The following is a 20,484-nucleotide window of genomic DNA, read 5'->3' on the forward strand; positions in this document are numbered from 1 at the left end:
CATGGGGAGGGGAAGTTTAATCTACTTAAGATTCTCTCCATTGCTTTTACTTGTAATGTGAAAAATCAAACATTTGTGAATTGGAACTTCCTGTCTGGCCTAACAAATGGCAAATGGATGAAGGCTATTTTCAACAAGATTGAAAGAGAAAGGAACAGCTAAATTTTATCCTGGGGAAAATATTACCTGGGGAAGGCTATTTTCAACAAGATAGAAGAGAAAGGAACAATTAAAGTTTATCCAGGGGAAAATTGGGAATACCTATAATTCAAAGAAACCTATCTGTTTGATACCAGGTACAGTATGTAGATTTAATACAAAAATGGGGTATCTATAGCCAAATTGTCTTTTCCAGCAAAGGGATGCTGGAAATTTTATTTCAATAACAGTGGTTCCCCACCCTAGCTTCATATTTCTATAAAGAGCAAAATATGTGTGATACCACCTTGTGTATGTTCAAGTTGGTTAAGATATAGGCTATGCTGTATTGACATTTGTGGTAGTCTTTAGGTTAGAGCAGGGCTCTCCAAACTTGGCAACTTTAAGACTCATGGACTTCAACTCCCAGAATTCCCCCAGCCAGCGTACGTGAAATCACCCATTTTAAAGTTGCTGCATGGAACAAAGTATGAATAAAATTGATGGCCTTCTCTCTAGAACACAGGTGTCAAACTCGCGGCATCACATTGCCATCATGTGACGTATCATGATTTCCCCCCCCTTTGTGGAGCTGGGGTGGGCGTGGCCTGCATGTGATGCATCTGGCCTGTGGGCCACCAATTTGACACCCCTACTCTAGAACTAATGTTAACTGACATATATAGGGATAAAATACCTATAATTAGTATTATATGAACAAAAGAACAAAATATAATATAGGGGTTGGGCTGTAAGGGCTGTAGTAGAGATGTTTTGCAAAGACATAAAATTATGGGAAGATAAAGCAACTGGTACTGGTGTAAATGAGATATAGATATGTTTTCTTTTACACCTCAGGCTAATAAATTTTGTTATCTTATTTCTTATTCCCTTTATGCACATTTTATACAATGTTGCTAGCCCCAAAAGAGATGTTTTCTTTAAGTAGTGAAGAATTGCTCCCTGGCTACCTTGCTCCATTATCAAAACTTTCTATAACGTGAATGAATAATTTTGGATTGTCTTCTGTGAAAAGATTAGAGGGGGGTTGCCTTCCTGAAAGTTACACTGAGCCTTCATTGTCTGGTTACAATCTTCTGGGTGAATACATTGTACAATAATTAGGGGGACCGAATATTGCAAAATGTAGTGTTCTGGACTAAGACTCAATACAGATAGTCCTCAACTTACAAGTTTGTTCAGTGATGGTTCAAAGTTACAACAGCAGTGAAAAAAGTGACATGAGTGTTTTTCACACTTATGACCATTGCAGCATTCCGATGGTCACGTAATTTACATTTAGATGATTGACAACTGGTCGCAGTGTCCCCGGGGTCATGTGATCCCCTTTTGTGATATTCTGACAAGCAAAGTCAATGGGGAAGCCAGATTCACTTAACAAACAGGTTACTAATTTAACGACTGAAGTGATTCATTTAACAGATGTGGCAAAAAAAAGTCATAAAATGGGGCAAAACTCACTTAACAAATTTCTTACTTAGCAACATAAATTTTGGACTCCATTGTGGTTGTAGGTTGGGGATTATACTTGAGTATACTTGAAATCCATAAAGTAAGTCCAAAAAGTAAGTGGTATTTTTCTTTCTCTGGAGGGCAGAGCAGCTCATGTATAATAATCTTGATCAACCCTCATATTGGCCACTGTCAATGCTTCTATAGTTATTTTAAAAAATAGTCACAAGCCCTTTGGTCCTCAGTAATCCTGAAAATCTTTGCTATCACAAACTAACAAGGCCGTTTGGAGATTATATTTCTTGTCTCCGGGCAAAGGCCAAAGTAAACATATCTGTATCTAATTTTCCTGATAAGACTCTGAAATAGCAAAGAGATAACAATTTGCCATGCAGAGGGTGAGGGAGTCCAGACATCATAAAGTAACCAAAGGATCAGTAGTCCTTTGATGCTTTGACTGCATCTTTGCAGTGAATTTGAATACTGCAATCAAATACTCATTTGAATACTGCATCTTTGCAGCATTCTTTTATATTTGCATTTATATGAATTCCGTCTAAATGCTCCTCAGAACAATTTCATATTATGAGGTCTTATGATTATTATTATTTTTTTGCATTAACAATCTGCTATTCGCATTTGGATGCAGTATGTTGTAACCCAAAACCAATAATAACCAGTCAATTTGGCTGCTTCCTTGAATGTACAATAGACAGAAAATAGGTTATAATTTAATAAATATCAAAATGAAACTGAGCAACTCTAAGTGCTTGAACTGAAAGTATATTTGAGGTTAAATATTGACATAGTTTACATGGGTGTAACAAAAATTCTGGTATATTAACCTCAACAGACAAACAAAGTATTGGAATCTGGGTTTCAGCATCATATGAAATTGTGATAATTTCGATTGATCTAACAGGTCGTGAAGAGTGAGAACTCTGAATAGGAGATGAGGCAGTGGTTGGTAGGTAATCAAGAAGCAATACTGTCGTGATAAGCATGGATGGTAAAGTGGTATTTTCACCAAAGATATTTTCAAGAAGAATAATCAATAGCTAATGTTGACTGGAATCTCAAGACTTATTATAGTATAAATCACCTGGTAAATCTTAGGATAGAGAAGGCTTATAGGAGGGTGTGTCTGCTTCGGCTAAAGCTCTGAAATTCTTTAATATGTAACACCTATATGTTAAGTATATAATGATAGTGACCGTGTACACATTCTGCAAATACAGATTTGCTTTATTGGAATCCTGCCATGTAGGACAAAGGGTATGATTTATTCTCAAAGCCTTGACTTCTTTATGAATATGTAATAGGCAGACTAGAAATCTACAAAGAATTCAAGGGCTGGTCACTCAACTTGTATTACCTTAATAAAGCCTGATCAAGTGAAAGGCATATTGTATTGCTAAGATGGGAAAAACTGTTCATCACTCTTTACTCTACTCATACTATGTTTCTATGATTCAACTTTTTTAAAAAAATCTTAATATGCTTGCAAAGAAAAGTTAAATTCTAACACAAGTACTCAAATTAAGTAAGCTCAGCTCTGTTCTGTCCAGCTTAATTCCACTTTGGCTGGTAAGAGAAACAAAATGAACAACAACTGAAGCTACTAGAAATTGTTTAGCAGTTATGCTTTCTAAGATTTTACCAAGCATGACAAGATAAAATCAAAGCTACTCTGACAGTTAGACATTTTGCCTAAGTAATGCAAAAATCTTAATACTCTAATCATATTTTTTACAGTGATAATGACACCCATGGCAATTGTCCATGGTTCCTCCCATGGAAAAGACTTTATTCAAAGTTTGATGTATTTTATATTGCTATTAAACGGAGTGATATTTTTCACTCTAGGTGGTGCATAGATGGCTAGCCACTGGGCCATTGAGTTTGAAGACGATGACATAGACATATAGCAGGGGTGAAATGCTCCTGGTTTGGACCAGATTGTGCGATCAGATAGCGATGGGGGCAGGTAGTTTGGAGAACCGGTAGCAAAAATCCCTGCCCCCCCCTACCCATGCCCACCCAATCGCCCAGTCCCCACTTGCCTACTTGGCAGCTTCCTGCTTCTTTCGGTCTCGCTCTCTATTCTGGCCTTGCTTTGGCTGCTGCAATCAATTGCATCAGCTAGCAACTGAATCTGCCTTCCTGCAATCCATCTCATCAGTGAGCAACTCAATCTGCCTGCCTTTTCCCTTGAATTGGGTAAGTAAGGGGAGGAGCTTTAAAAAAATAGTTAATTGGGGTTTTTTTTAGTTTTATTTTTTTTAGACATAGCAATCTAAAGTTAAGGTAGGTTTAAAGTTAAGGAAGTTTTAAATTTAGCTGCTTTTATCTAAAAATATAAAATAAAATAAAATAATAAAATAAAATATTTGTGCAGCTTTCTGAGATTTGGTATATTCTGTAGTGTTTCACTCTAACTATACAAACACACAAAATCTCACAAAGCTGTATGTGGCATTTTAAGTGTGTGTATGTGTGTGAGTCAGTTGTGTTGTGTTGTGTTGTGTATGCATAAAGTGTGAACGTTGGTTTTTAGGCTTTTTGTGTGAGGTTCCTGCTTGTTGCAGGAGCCATTTTGGGTGAAGTGCAGCTGCTTTTACATTGTGTGTGAGTCAGTTGTGTTGTGTGTGTTTAAAGTGTGAAAGTTGGTTTTTGGTACCTCTTATTGTTTTGTGTACTTTGTTTATTATTTTTATTATTTATTGCTATTGGCCACGCCCACCCAGTCATCTGACCACCAAGCCACGCCCACCAATATATTTTATGTTTACAATAGCAAAAAGTATGAATGTTTGTATTTAATGTCAAAAGCTCCACTATATTATTATTTATAAATATTTAAACTAATAATAAAACATCCCTAAAAATAATAAAGGTATTTAATTTCTGACTTCCCCCTTCCTTTGCAAAGTTAATCCTCAAAATCATAAACAAGTATCTTAATAAATTATGGTATGACTTTTTGATATGTTCTGGAATTATACCTAATAAAAAAAATAGTGGTTCCACTTTAAATTTCATCCCCAAAATTTTCTGGGTAGCTATATATATATTTCCGGTACTTTTTTGAGGGGGGCATGTCCACTAGATATGTTTCTTTTCTGTAGCATTTCCCACATTTATTACCTTATGATTTATGTACTTTGGCAATTATTGATGTATACTATCTGTAAAATATTTACAGCAGTTGTCTTTCAAATCATAGCTTGGCATGCATTTTATAAACTTGTTTCATAGTTCTTCCCACTGCTGTATTGAAACTATCCCTTTGAATCCTACTATACAGAACTGACCTCTGATCGAGATGCATTTAAACAAAAATGAATTCACTGTACATTCAGAAATAGTTTATTTTAAATATATAAATTACATTTCATAGAAATGACACAATTAACATCTCTGCTATATAAACAGAATGTTCATTATTTACAGATGTAGAATATTTTAAATAGCATTAATGTGATCTAACTCATTTGAGTCAAACCAACGGTAAGATACGTCTCTTATACAGTCATCGACTTGCAATAGTTCATTTAGCGACCATTCAAAGTTACAATGGTACTGAAAAAAGTGACTTATGACTGTTTTTCGCACAACTGTTGCAAGATCTCCATGGTTACGTAATCAAAATTTGGATTCTTGGCAACTGATTCACATTTATGACAATTGTATTGTCCTGTGGATATGTAATCACCTTTTGTGACCTTCTGATAAGCAAGGTCAATAGGGAAGCCAGATTCACTTAACAACGGTGTTACTAACTTAACAGCTGCAATGGTTTGCTTAACTGGCAAGAAAGGTTGTTAAATGGAGCCAAACTCACTTAACAAATGTCTTGCTTAGCAACATAAATCTTGGGCTCAATTGTGGTCATAAATAGAGGACCAAGTATATAGCAGAATTAGAATACCATATATTCTAATGGATAAATCACGGCTTTATATTAAAATGCTACGGACTAATATTGTAATTATCACTTGTTTTGAGATGCTGAACTCATGAATTAGCCATCTTTCTATAAAAATGAATGAAAGTTCTAATACAAATAAAATAATTACAATACCCAAATACAGTAAGATATACAGCATATCAAAAATAAAAGGAAAAATAAAGTAAAAAGCTCCAAACCTTGGCTTTTAACCTAAAGTATGTCAAATCTACAAGCTTATCAATTGGTTGGGTTGGAATAATATAGATTCCTATAATGAAGTCTATATTAGTATCTGAACTTCCACTTTAGTTTTATAGAGGACTATGCTGTTTTATCTAAAAACATTGTATCAATTGCATAATTGTATAGGAATGCACAATTTCAGGCCACCTAAATTGGCCAATTTATTAGATTAAATATTGCTGACATATTTAAACTCCAGTAGAAATTAGGGCTAAAATTTATACAAATGACTGTATTAGTTGACCCACTAAGACCAATGTAATTCTAAAATAAGGTCTAAATAAGGTCTAAAGATAGGCAGTTAGGTATAGTTGTTAAGGCACTGGGCTAGAAGCCAGGAGACCATGAGTTTTAGTCCCACCTTAGGCACAAAGCCAGCTGGAAGATCATGGGACAATCTCTCCTAGGAAGGGGGCAAAGCCAAACCACTTCAGAAACTTTGCCAAGAAAACTGCACGGACAGTCCAGGCAGTTGACCTGAATCAATAATCATTGAAAAACACACAGACACACACACACTAATTTCACCTAACTCAACATGTTACTAACTTGATCTGAGCCAACTCGATGAAATTAGGATTGTCAAACTTTGATTATAAAAGTCCTCTGAGCTCCTTTATTTGTACCTGGACATGATAGAAAACTTTGCCAATGAGGGCTTTGGTGGGTATAGGTGTACATGTGTGCATTCCTGATTCTGTGTAAAACAGGGACATATACTTAATTGCAGCTGAGCATGCAGCAGAGATTCTATTTGGCAACTCTGTAGGAACATTCTAGAAAGAACTTGATCAAATCAGATTGCTAACTTATTCACAAAATTAAGTTTATAAAGTCCAGCTAATACCATTCTGAATATGTTCAGAATTTCCTTCTTGTCTGGGTAGGGGGAAAAAAAAGAAGGAAACTAGAATGTTCCCAATCTAAGCATATACAAGCTATAAAATTTTCCAGACATAGTTGCACAGCAAATTGTATATGATCATATTAGTTGCCTAAAATACAGTAGAACAGAATGGATTTATGGTACGTTTAAGCAATATAATAGCAATAGCAGTAGCACTTATAAAATAGAATAGAATAGAATAGAATAGAATAGAATAGAATAACAGAGTTGGAAGGGACCTTGGAGGTCTTCTAGTCCAAGCCACTGCTTAGGCAGGAAACCCTACACCACTTCAGACAAATGGTTATCCAATATCTTCTTAAAAACTTCCAGTGTTGGAGCATTCGCAACTCAGCATACACTGAGAGCATATGCACCAAGACAAATTCCTTGTGTGTCCAATCACACTTGGCCAATAAAATTCTATTCTATTCTATTCTATTCTGCAGGCAAGTTGTTCCACTGATTAATTGTTCTGTCAGAAAATTTCTCCTTACTTCTAAGTTGCTTCTCTCCTTGATTCGTTTCCACCCATTACTTCTTGTCCTGCCCTCAGGTGCTTTGGAGAATAGCTTGACTCCCTGTTCTTTGTGGCAGCCCCTGAGATATTGGAGCACTGCTATCATGTCTCCCCTAGTCCTTCTTTCCACTAAACTAGACATATCCAGTTCCTGCAACCATTCTTCATGTTTTAGCCTCCAGTCCCCTAATCATCTTTGTTGCTCTTCTCTGCACTCTTTCTAGAGTCTCCACATCTTTTTTACATTGTGGCGACCAAAACTGGATGTGGTATTCCAAGTGTGGCCTTACCAAGGCATTATAAAGTGGTATTAACACTTCATGTGATCTTGATTCTATTCCTCTGTTTATGCAGCCTAGAACTGTGTTGGCTTTTTTGGCAGCTGCAGTACACTGCTGGATCATATTTAAGTGATTGTCCACTAGGACTCCAAGATCCCGCTCACAGTTACTACTATTGAGCGAGGTACCACATATACTGTACCTTTGCATTTTGTTTTTCTTCTACATTTCTGCCTAAATGTAGAACTTAGATTTATATACCGCTTCATAGTGATTTACAGCCCTCTCTAAGCGGTTTACAGTCAGCATATTGCCCCCAACAATCTGGGTCCTCATTTTACGGACCTCACAAAGATAGAAGGTTGAGTCAAACTTGAGCTAGTCAGGATCATAATAATAAGGCCTGAGATGGATCCTCTCAGTTATTCATCATATACTGTGTAGACAAAGAAATGGATTGTCCTCTGAGAAAACAGGTGCTATTGCACAAGAGTTTTGAATATAAACTGAGCTCAAGTACACATACTTGATTGGCTAAGCCTGATATCATCTTCGGAGTTGCTTATCTAGAGAAAAAATGAGGTGCGAATGAAGTAATCGAAAGGCAACAGGCAGCTCACTTATTGTCTTCAAGTAGCTTCTGTAAATTGCTTTGTATCTTGGAGAGAAAAAAAATACAGAACACATTATATAGATAAAACTAGCTGCTACATGGACAAGAGATTAATTGTTCAATAGGCATCATACCTAAAGTGGAATACTTTCTTTCATTGTGACTCAATCCGGGTAAATTCATAACATCAAGGATTACATTTTTAAAACTATTATGTCTAGCCTATTAATTCTACAGCAGTGATTTAGACCAACGGCCCTTACTCCTCCCTGGCTTGTCTTGGTACAATGTGTGTCTAGAGCAGGGGTCCCTAACTGCTGGTCCATGGCATGCCAGAAACTGGGCCATGCAAACAAGTAAAGCTCCATTCATGGGATGCAGGCAGCACATGAAACAATGTCCCCTCTGTTCCGCGGAAAAAGGTCTACCCATGGAACCAGTTCCTGGTGCCCAAAAGGTTAGGGGATAGAGGTTAGGGTCTAGAGAACAAGGTGACTAATTGCAACATTTGGAGAAAAGTGACTTCATCATTACAAAAAATCCTATGAATTGAATGATTGGCTTCTCAGGTTGCCCAGTAGATGCTCATATAAGTCTATAGCATAGGAAGGGATATTATAAAAGTAAGACTGTATATGAGCTGACCTCAAAAGCAGATTAACTGAAGAGGCCCAAATGCTTTAACTGGATATTTTCAAGTCTGTGAAGAAAAATTATTGGTGTTCAGCAGTGATGGCACAAGCTTTGGGATTGGCATGCCAAAAAGTCAGAAAATATCTAATTTGATTCTGTTGTAATGTCATCCCCCCCAAAACAAAAGATAAAAAACAAGGAGGGCATATTCCATTCTTATATGGCCTCCATAGCCTTGGAAAATTGAATGAGAACAGGGCTGCTTCAAGAACAGTTGTTGTTGGGTGTTGGGGAATGCTGGAATGGAGTGTCACCTTTGACACACGCTGGTGTACAATATGGGGACAGACAAAATTTCAAATAATTATTTTTTGTGGGTAGATTTTTGCCTAATTTCATAGAATTTATCTTAGAAAGTTTTATTAGCATTCTTCATTAAGTGGCTTTTTAGGCAAGCTATTCCTATCAAAATATCTTTGACACAGCTATGAAAGATTTCAACCCTCTGACCTCTTTTGTTCTTATCCAGTTAAGAGACATTTAACCGGCTTTTCACCCCAATAAATCTCAATTTCATATTTATGTTCATGAAGTCTCCCCACTGTTTTTACTTTTTATAGTTTAGCAATTCTTTCCAGTTACCTTTTCCAGTTTAATAAGATTAGCTGTTAGCTCTGCATACAGATCGTCAACATTAAATTTTTGGTGATATCCCAAACCACCTTGTACTGGATGTCTGAAATAGAGAATATGGTTTGAGAAAGTGAGACAGCATATTATTACAGATGGAATAAATTAAAAATCTAACTAAATAACATAACCAGAACACAGCAGAAAAGACAAGTTTATTCCTTTACACTGATATACACTGAGTATAGCAATTTCATGATACAAGACTCATATCAGCAATGTATGTTCATGTCATTTGGCAAAACAAAGATTATTATTTTCTCTAAAAAAATAAAATAAAATACAGCTCATGTACCCATTAATAAACAGGATTTGTAGAACAAGTGCTTTAAACAACTAGGTATGATTTTTCATTCAATAAATTAGCATAAAAATAAGCATATTGCTTACGCTATTTGAAATGGCCAAAAAATGCATTGCAGGTATCATGCCATTTTTCGAAGCCAAAAGGGTCAGTTACATCCTTATTGAATTAATATGTTTATTATTAAACCCATAACTCAGGTGTTATGTGATGCAGGTGTTATTGACTATCTATGAGACTATCTGGTCCAAATTTGTTGTATCTTCAACTGTATTTTCGGTGTGGTCTTTCATACAGAAGTTGCTTTACTGAAATTGATATAGGCCATAGATTAATGTCTTAGTTTTATGTCTGAAGTTGACTTTCTTTTCACAGGATCTCACTGTCTTGATACTCACTGACACTTTTATATCACCTTGGAAATGTAAAAAATGTTCAAAGAACTGGCTATAAGTAAGCAAAAATTGTACCACCAAAGAACAGTAGGTGTTAAAAATTGGACAAAGTTTGGTATCAGCCTTAAAAAAATTGTGGACGGCAATCTTGACTCTAGTTCTAAGCCAACAAAATACTCTGAGCAGCAAACTCTCTCTAAATATCACAGAATGTTTACATTCACCAACTTAATACCCTTTCTTTACAAGCAGCGGAAGGCAGACTCACAAACATCTTCTATGACAACAGAACCTGGCCTTCTGGCTGAGATGCTGCTGAAATTCTAGCATATGCCCTATTTTATTGTAATTTTTAGAAACGTAATTGTAAGAACCTATTATTTTTGGATACCCTGTAAATTCTATGCTTGTTATTTTTCTGGATAAGCAAGACCTAAACATCCAAGTCCACAGCCAAGTTTTTCTATTCCATTTATTATTCTAGGTACCAATTTAAAGAATAGAGTATTAGGGTGGATATTAAAGTTCTTATTAATAGTAGTTTTGTAGTAAATTATGAGTCCTATACAGCTGTTCCATTGTATCTTGGTCTGTCATTAAAGGGACTGTGAATAAAGAGTTAAGGTTATATTTTTAAGAATACACCAGGGCTGTTAAGAGTGTAGCTTGAAAATTATTGCTTGAAGGTGTCTTTTATAAGAATGTCAATATTCATTTATAAGCACATTGAAGCTGTTGCATGGAAATGGCAGCCTTAAAAAAAATGGAAATTTAACATACATTTACTTTGGTTATTATGAGCTGTGGGTCTTTTTCTTTTTTTTTGCATAGGGTTTGTTAGCATTACACTAAAGCACTAAAACACTGTGTAAAACATCATATAGTATAAGGTTTTGTATAGCTGGGGTACAATTAGATTCTTTACACATATAAAATCTAACTCTGGTCCTATAACTTCAGTAGCAGATACTTTTGGAGGTAATTCACTAAAGATTGTCTGTCTTCATGCTAGAAAAGTAGCCACCTGCTATTTTTTTTACAATACAGTAATCCAATCGCAATGTGGTCAGGCATGAGTCTGAAGGGCCTCCAAATTTAGAGAAGGGAGCAACTGACACATTAGATGTACATGTGCAAATACCTTCTGACCCTCAGCTATGACCTGCTGTTTACACAAGAAGACACCAGGATGCCTCAAAGTCTTGAATGTGGAAGCACAACCCCATTGACAGCCAATAATGGCACGACTATTAAAACCACCATTGGATAAGTTAAAATAGTTAATGTAAAGGCAAAAAAGTCCATCTACAGTGCTGTGCTATATTATAATAGGCAAGATATAATCTGCCAGGTTAGGACAATCATTTACCAAGGGTCCCCCATTCTGTAAGGTCTGTGGGATGAGGCCTAGGGCTTTTCAGTGGTGCACCCTACTCCTTGAAAAATGTTACCCCAGAAATGAGGATAGTCTCATCCTATTTCACATTCAGAATGCATATTAAAACTGTATCATTTCAGTTGGCATGAAGCCTCTAGTTCAGGGGTGTCAAACTCATGTGACATGTTGTGACTTTTCCCCCCTTCACTGGCCGGGCATGGGTGTGGCCAGTGTGTGACGCATCTGGCCCATGGGCCGCAAGTTTGACAGCCCTGTTCTAGTTAGTTCTAATGCCCCTTTTGCATTTAATTTTAATTATGGCTCTAACTGTTGTCTATCGATTGTGAAGCGAACATGACGATCATTAAGTGAACATCAGAAAGTGAACCCATGGTTTATAATGGATGGCTTTTTTGTCCAAAAATTGGAAGTAAACACTTCCAAAAAATGTCATAAATTGGGACCAATTTGTCATAAATTGGGATGTTGCAAACGGTCATAAATGTAGGCTGATTGAGAGCACTCAAAATATGATTATGTGATCAAGGGCGGTTGGAACTTCAAATCTAGGTCATAAGTATCTTTTTGGGGGGGGGATCTCTTATAACTTGGAAAGGTCACTAAGCAACTGGTCACAAGTAGCAAACTACTTGTATACCAGGGGTGGTATTCACTTATCTTTGATACCGGTTCGCAACTGTGAGCACACGCTACCTCCACGCATGCACAGGGCTTCCCCGTGTGCGCAGAGTGTCAAAAACAGGATGTGATGACATCTGGGCGGATAGGTGGAGCCTCCCGCAGCCACCGCTACCAGTTTGCCCGAAATGGATAGAACTGGTTGAATAACCACCACTGTTGTATATGGAAAATGACTTATTTAAAAAATGCTGGATAAATAAAAAGTCAATTTCATACAAAAGAAATGTAAAAATATAGTGTCTGGTATAAAAGCAGACTGGGTAGCATACTTTAGTAGTTTTGCAATTAGCAACAAAAATAATAAATGTGCAGAAATAGCATAAGCGGGAAACTAGCTAGGCAGGATATGGGCCCCATGTGATATAGCTCGAGCCTTGAATTTGTTAATAATTACGTTTTTATCCGTGGCAGCTGTCTGTTTTTATATTATGTATTTTTAACATCTATTTTAGGGTTAGGGTTATAAATTTATAGAGTTTTAAAATATAAACCAACAAACAAACGTTTAAAAAGGGCAAGGCTGGTTAAAGAAGAATAAATCAGAAAAACACCAGAAGAAGTCAGAATGACAGCAACAATGTCGATATGGTTGATCAGTTAGATGTTACATGCTTGGACTTTCAGACTTTTGATAAAGTCTCTCCCCAAGGCTTTCTCGGAAAATGTATTACTCAGATGACTTCTCTCTAGAATCATAAGCAGTCTATTTCTCAAGTTTTCATGTCCTGCTTGTATTTGGCCATTGTGAGAAGTGGATATTGGACTAGTCAGATTCTCACCTAGGCCCTGTCATCTCTCTTGTTTTTAAGCTTATTTAGGGGTTGGGAAGCGTGGGTAGAGTTTCTACAATATGATCACCGGCTCCCTGCACCTGGGAAGAAAGATGGTGAAGAATAATCAATAGAAAAGAATACAAATGACACTGCATTTCAACAAAGAGTATCCTTACTCATTCATATGTGGATCCACAGTAGAAGCCATGGATACAAGTTGCTCTTCCAAACGATGAACTTTATATCGCATATAGAATGTGGAACAAATGAGGATAAAAACACTGCAAGAGAAATGTAGAAGAAGAAAAAAGGACATAAACAGGTGACTGCCCATGTAAGATAAACTCATTTGTAATATAGAAAACCTATTACAATATATCAAAGCTCCTGTTACACTAAATTAGGTAACATTAACCATGCTTTGTCAAATCCTGTGCCGATGTGCTTTAATTTTAGCTTAACTCATCTGTGTAAACAGATATTCTGAACGAGGTTGGAGATACTGCTCCTTAAGAGAGCCTGAATAGGGAAAGAGAAAGGTCCTTGTGAAACCAACGAGGAAAGCAAATGTTACTGGGTTGGGCTGTTGTCTGCTCCAGCAGTGAATAGCCTTGCTCTATTCAACAGGTTTCTTCAGAAATTTGCTTTCCTTTATCAATCTCCTTATCTGCTACTTGGCTTGCAGTGTTGCTGCCTACTCTGCTTTGCCCATAAACCTTGAAAATATCCATCAATCTTCTTTTCTGTTACCTCCAGGAGTCTAGCAAAATGCTTTTGGAAATGACATAAGCTTGTTATCCATATAACACAACTCAGAGTAATTTAGACAGATCACATTTTTCTCCCTCCATTTTTCCCAGTGGAAATGCTTACAGTGGAACATATTCAGATCTTTATTTGCGAAAAGAAATTCAGAAACCATTTATTTAGCTGGTGCATGTCCAACTTTCAGAATATATCCCAGGGAAGATGCTCTCAGCCTTATGCTTAGCTTTGTAATGTGAGGAAATGGTAATACACACTTACAGAATTGCATAAACAATGAGTACGTGAGTCACCGACAAAAATAATTGAAAATTCATTCTCTCGAAAGATCCGAGGATTCCTGAAGAAACTATGAAATAAAAACAAAAATTAATCTAGCCTTTGAAAAGACTACAGCTAAACACATACAATACTGGGAGACTAGAAATGCAAAATAATAAATTGACTGTTCTTTTTCTTCTCACCTGTGAAATATATTAAATAAGTATGTTAATGTAAGTTGTAGTTTAATGTTGCTTAAGGGGACTGCTTAAGGGGCATGCATAAGTGCACCAGCATGCCTACCATCCCTGTCCTAATGTTTTCTTTTATTCATATCCTTTTCATGTATTTATAATTATGTTTACACTTGTATCTGTCATAAAATACATGCTTGATGAAAATAAAATAAAAGAATAATAATAAATTAAGGTGAATTAGCTTTGTCTAGTTAACATGAACATGGTAAATCAGGACACTTTTATATCTCAAAAAGCCTTGATTAAAATTTATAGCTTAAATATATGATTACTGTATCAACCAGATTAGGTTCTCTCACCATATGGGAGTTGCAATTCGAAGATGTAAACTGATCTGAATGGAAATATGCTCAGAAAAACAAGGCAAAGAAAGGAATTCCAAAAATACTCAAGGCTACAATCTGTGGTTAAGAAATTGATCTGCAAGCATATGCAGACTCCCTGCTATAAATTAAAGGAAATTGGGAGACTACATGGGAAGTCACAGTCCCTTTATGTTGTTCTCACAGCTATAAATTAGGTCTCCTTCAACCAATGTTTCTCATTCTTGCCTTTCTCCACATTTTCCATATAAATCCACATACCTTATCATTTCATTTCAATCTAGAGAACTGTACTTTAAAACTGATTTAAATAACAACCTGACATAAAACTCCCACCAATAATAGATAAATATTAGGTTGGAAAATAAGATCAGCGTGGCTAAGATCAGATGCAAGCAGGCTAGAACAGATGAAAAAAGAAAAGAAAAGAAAATGAAGAATAAGTTTGCCAAAGTATACCTAATCAAGAAACGTCACCTAGAAACAAGGAAGATCAAGGAAGGACTGGAAATCATAAAGCAGTAAATAACAACTATTGCCAAGAAGATCAGCGGATAAGAAATTTGAATTGCACCCTGTAGGCAGAATCTCCAATTTCAGTCAAATCAGAAAGGTTTTTATTTATCCATCAATGAAGAGACTGTAGTGAACCAATCAACATCTGACAAAGAAGAAACTATATAATTCTGGGCACAGTTATGGGTCAACCCAAAGAAATACAACAAGATTTACTTACTGTTACCTGAAACATTCCTGATTTGATCATCATGCCTACATTTAGACTGTACATCTTTATAGACATCTTTCGTGTCTGTCTTGGAACTCTTGAAATGAGACTGCTTATCAGTCTCAAGGTAATCTGTTGGAGAAGAAGAAACATATACTAAAAGCAAGTGTAGGCCATTTGAATAGTTTTGAGACCAATAAATGCCAACGAAGTACTTTGCTAGATCTAAACAATGTTTGCACTCCCCATTCTTTGTTGAAGTGTTCCAAATGTCTAGACCACAGATGTCAAACTCGCAGCATCACATTGCCATTTGTGAAGTATTTTCCCTTCACGGAGCTGAGGTGGGTGTGGCCTGTCAGTGATGCATCCAGCCCACGGGCCGCCAGTTTGACACCCCTGGCCTAGACTAAAAGGTTGTGTTTTAAGATAGTCAAGGAACAATTTTTTAAAAGCAAACCTTGAAAGTGTTCCAATTCTGGGCTTTGAGAACCAGTGCTGCTGGATTCTTCCATCTCCTGTCTACGTCTCTGTATGATGCCATCCAGTTCAGAGAAATCATGATTGAAATCCTGGAAAGGGTCAATGTATCAGAAATGCCAATTAAATATCAATTTGTTATTTTCCTTTGTACCCACAAAGTTGAAAACAATGACAATAAAAATGTTCTCAGTATAGACCTACTTCCGCATATTCCATAAAACACAGTAAGGCTTGCTGGTAGTTACATACAGTATATATAATAGGGATACAACAACTTTAGGCTTCAGGACACCATCCGTCCAAACCCCGCTAAAAATACCAACTTGTTATAAATAAAATGGGCATTCTTTTAATTAATACACATTAAATGTAATACATTTAATTTTAATTATATTTGCTTAGTTTTTTCTCCTCCCAATCACATCTACTGTTGTGTGTCCTCCAGCATATCATTCAAAGTTGAAGGTGGTTTTCAGCCTGAAAAATATTGTGCAGCCCTGCTATTTCTACAATTGCAGCCAAAGTGTATCTTAGCCTAATGAGTAAAACAGTAAGATTGTAGATGGGAGACTAAGCTTCCAGATGCATAAACATCACCAATTGATTTTCATCAAGCTGTCCCATTTCAAATAATTTAGTTTGCAGATAATATCATTTCTTTTACATCTTTGAAATGGATGGGAAGGAATATTAGAGCTTGAAGAGGTGTGCAGATGTTACTTAATCTTATTGTTTCTGGGATGAAATGTAAAAGGCTGGATTCCCAGATGGCAGGGGGTGCATTCCAGAAGAATAAGAGGCAACTCAGTCCAGATATTTTGTTTGAGAGAAAGCAGGTGAAAGTGGTCTCTCTCAAATAGTTCTCTGAATGTCTGGTAGATGCTGATAGTAGAGTGCTTAGTCTGACAAGATTCTGTCTGTAATTAACTGAAAATTAACCTACGAATAAGACATCTACTAGGTGTCCGTTGACATTTTTTGATAGCAATTAAATTGCTGTTGCTGGTCATAAGCCACTCAGAGTCATCAGAAACTATAGAAATTCCAGTACATAAATAAAATTAATAAAATATTTTATTTCATTTTATAAAAAAGCTATTTATAATGTAGCTGTCCACTACCATTTTTTTTCCTCTTCAAAAATAAACTTACCAGAGGTAATGTTGTAGGACGATCAGCTCTGAAACTACTTTCTAGGGGAGAAGGATTAGGACTGTTGCCAACACTCGCATCCTGAAATGTGAAATTTTAAAAATTACACAGTTGGAGTAGGATTAACTAAGTAATGTCAGGGCTATGACATGGTGTTGAAAAAGTAACCATCTTTCCTATTACCTACTCCTATTGGTATCTTACGACTATGTAACTTTGTTGTACACTACGAGTTTATGCAAATTCCTTGTGTATCCAATCACACTTGGCCAATAAAGAATATTCTATTCTATTCTATTCTATTCTATTCTATTCTATTCTATTCTATTCTATTCTATTCTATTCTATTCCACTTCACCCCATCCCACCCTACCCTACCCCACCCCACCCCACCCCACCAACTTGTCCTTACATGTATGATTTACAGATCTGAAGACAGTTTTACTTACCTCTAGATGACTGCAAACAGATTTTAACAGTTTGTAAACAGTGTCTCTGGACAGAAAAGAGACGAACATGTACTGTAAAGAAAACCACCAACAAATATCATTTAAAACCAGGGAAGACTGATAGAGATTGCCTTTCCTATTATTCTCCTAAAGTATATCCCATTAATTATTACTTAAGGATCTGAGGCATCTACATATCACATGCAATCCCATGTACTCAGCTGACTTTTAATCATCTGCCTTTCATAACTGAAGTTGATGAGAGGCTCTCTGAACAGTTACTTTGTGCCAAGACTTTCATCAAATTAGAACATTTCTGCCTGAGCAAGATCAGCTTCAACATGATATATTAAGAATGCTTTATCTTTATTTGTTATGTAATCAGATTCAGTGCCACTTCCCATATTTGGAAATGATATTCTGAAAGAGTGCAGAACATAAGAGAATAACTGTAAAAGAGGAATATATGATTTCTAGTTCATATAGTCCTCAATTTTTATTTCCAATTATACTCCGAGAAACAGGGGTACAGAAATACAAACAACCACCATAACAAAATTATGTGGTAAATAAAATGGGAACTTACCCTATCCGAGACTGTAGTTATAATGAGAGCATTTGGCACTAAAAGGGCAGTTTTAGTCTTCTTTATTAGTGTTACAGATAACACAGGTATAGTAATCTAAAATGAAAGCATCATAATTGTTACAAGATGAAGATGTCAACTTAAGCAACAAAATTGATGATTATGCAGCAGAACCCATGCAAAGAAGTGAATACTGGTTTTTATAATGTAATTTTTGCTCTGCGGATACTTAGATACTTTCAGATAAAGCCAGGCAGCTATCTTTTTAGATTTAAGCTAATTTGAGTGTCAATTTGATGCCTACGTGACATTATGACAAAAATAATAAAACATGTAAAATAGATGGAAATTATCGTAAAATTATTATGTTATTATGTTTCCATCTGTGATAAATATAAGAGGCCTGCAAACTACTTTTGATATGCATTGTGTTTTGGTATTTATCATTTAAAAATATACAAAAAGATATTTTTAACACACACAGTTCCACTATATTATGTTCTGACCTCTATTTCACCCAAAAATTCAGTTACAACAATGCCAATTATTAGGAAATGGAGGCAGATTGATTAAAAATGTCATAAAAAGGAATGGTTGGCAAAATTCTTTATAATTAAGCGGTTTTCTAATACTACAAAATATTCAGCTAAATCTCATTTCGATTATATCCAGCTGGGAAGCACTCCATGTATTTGTTTTCTTCCTGACAATGTTATAACCAAATAAATAGTTCAAAAACTTGCCGTGAAGGAAAGGATTTTTAAAAATGCAATTAGCTGAGCACTTCTCTGAGAATAAAATCACACTGGAGAAACTGTGGTTTGCTTACAAGTAAAGATACAACGTGCATCTTCACTTAATGCTAAGGCAGAATCTTACTATAGTTTGTTACAAAGCAAGAAACCCGCATCCCGTTCCAGGGCTAGTGAAATTTGATTTATGAATGACGTTTTAAAGCCTGCTGCTTTCATATGGTTCTGCCCCTACAAAGTGGGAATTTACCACTGAAATTATTGGTCAAATAGCCAATAGAAACAATTTCACTGTAATCCTTTGAATAGCTCACGTGCTATAAAGGTGTCTTATTTTCTATGTATATAGTGCATGTGACAGATAGCAGTGGTCCCCAACCTTTTCAGCTCAGCAGACCAGCGAAGGTGGCGGCTGGGGAAAGGAGGGGATGGTTTTGCACATGTGCGCACACTGCTTTCATTAATGCAGCTTTGTGCTGTGCATGAGCGCATGCTTGTCCACCACTTCCACAGGCCTGGTTCCCAATGGGCTGTGGCCTGGCACTGGGCCGCAGCCTGGGGTTGGGGACCCCTAACACATAGCATTAGCATTTTCAACTACCATTTGTGTGCATATTAAATAAAAATTAGGCATGCATAATGGACTTTAGCACACGATTAACCTATATTTATTTACGAATGAAGGCACATATATATGTCCCAGGATAATGATGCAAGATCGAATATGGGTTGGTCACCGGAACTAGAGATTTACTCTTCTGACTTTTCGGACTCACGCTGGAACCCATCTTCAGAGAATTTCTCTCTACTGGAATGCATGCTTTGGGCTGTTCTGTGAGTCATGCTCATGTGAAGCCTTCCTATTGGCTGAATGGTGTGTTGACCGCTGGCGATTGGCTATTTTCTTATGCTGCTAAACACTCGGCTCCTAAGTATTTGATAAACTGGTGGTAATTCAGCACTCCTATTAACTGACAAGGGACCAGTTTCCCAGGCTTCAATCAATTCCCTGGCTATCTTTGTACCTGCATGGCCAATATATTATATTTTTATTTATTTAAATATATTATATTCATTATAGTTATTTAATTTTGTTTACCTTGATATCTTTGCCAAAGACTTTGGAATGGAAGCAAATCCAGTTCTTTGTTACATATAGCTTCCCTTGGTACATAATTTCTTTCTGTAAGGCACAGGTGAAATCTACAAAAATCACATGAGTAAAGTTATCTAATTGGGAATATGTGCAACCTGGTCAGGCAATGTATCTAACCCATACTATATATCTAAGATAATTTTCTTAAAACAAATATTGCAAATTCAAAGGTATTTTTGAGAGGGGAAAACCCTCTGCAAAGATTAAAAAGTTTGGAAAAATATTCTAGTTGTGTCAGAATCTATATTTTGTATATGTATATTGAGTAGAAAGCAGGAGTAAAATTCGGCAGTTTCTAACAGGTTCTGGAGAACTGGTAGCAGAAATTTTGAGCAGTTTGGAAAAATGGCAAATACCACCTCTGGCTGGCCCCAGAGTGGGATGGGAATGGAGATTTTGCAATATCCTTCCCTCAGGAGTGGGGAGGGAATGGGGATTTTGCAGTATCCTTCCCCTGAAGTTGGATGGGAATGGAGATTTTGTAGGATCCTTCCCCTGCCACGCCCACCAAGCCACGCCCACAGAACCAGTAGTAAAAAAAAATGGATTTCACCACTGGTAGAAAGAGCTATTCAATACTAAATACCAGTAG

General features: G+C 36.4%; 1 protein-coding gene across 3 annotated transcripts in view; it reads right to left on the reverse strand.

Annotated features, from left to right (window-relative positions):
* Positions 1–717: 717 nt before the first annotated feature.
* GRAMD2B (GRAM domain containing 2B) overlaps positions 718–20,484 on the reverse strand; it is a 42,521-nt gene continuing 22,754 nt past the window's right edge. For 2 of the 3 annotated variants that reach the window (XM_058170580.1, XM_058170582.1), the window contains 10 exons: positions 19,836–19,939; positions 17,985–18,080; positions 17,399–17,470; positions 16,950–17,030; positions 15,775–15,886; positions 15,324–15,446; positions 14,008–14,095; positions 13,158–13,262; positions 9,382–9,475; positions 718–8,151 (listed from right to left, as the gene is read on the reverse strand). In XM_058170580.1, coding sequence (XP_058026563.1) covers positions 8,110–8,151; positions 9,382–9,475; positions 13,158–13,262; positions 14,008–14,095; positions 15,324–15,446; positions 15,775–15,886; positions 16,950–17,030; positions 17,399–17,470; positions 17,985–18,080; positions 19,836–19,939 — 917 coding nt within the window. In that variant the 3' untranslated portion in view covers positions 718–8,109. The remainder of the gene's footprint in view (positions 8,152–9,381; positions 9,476–13,157; positions 13,263–14,007; positions 14,096–15,323; positions 15,447–15,774; positions 15,887–16,949; positions 17,031–17,398; positions 17,471–17,984; positions 18,081–19,835; positions 19,940–20,484) is intronic. The other variant, XM_058170581.1, reaches the window with a different exon arrangement.

Source organism: Ahaetulla prasina, chromosome 2 (genome assembly GCF_028640845.1).
Source record: "Ahaetulla prasina isolate Xishuangbanna chromosome 2, ASM2864084v1, whole genome shotgun sequence".
In the NCBI taxonomy this organism is placed as follows: domain Eukaryota; kingdom Metazoa; phylum Chordata; class Lepidosauria; order Squamata; family Colubridae; genus Ahaetulla; species Ahaetulla prasina.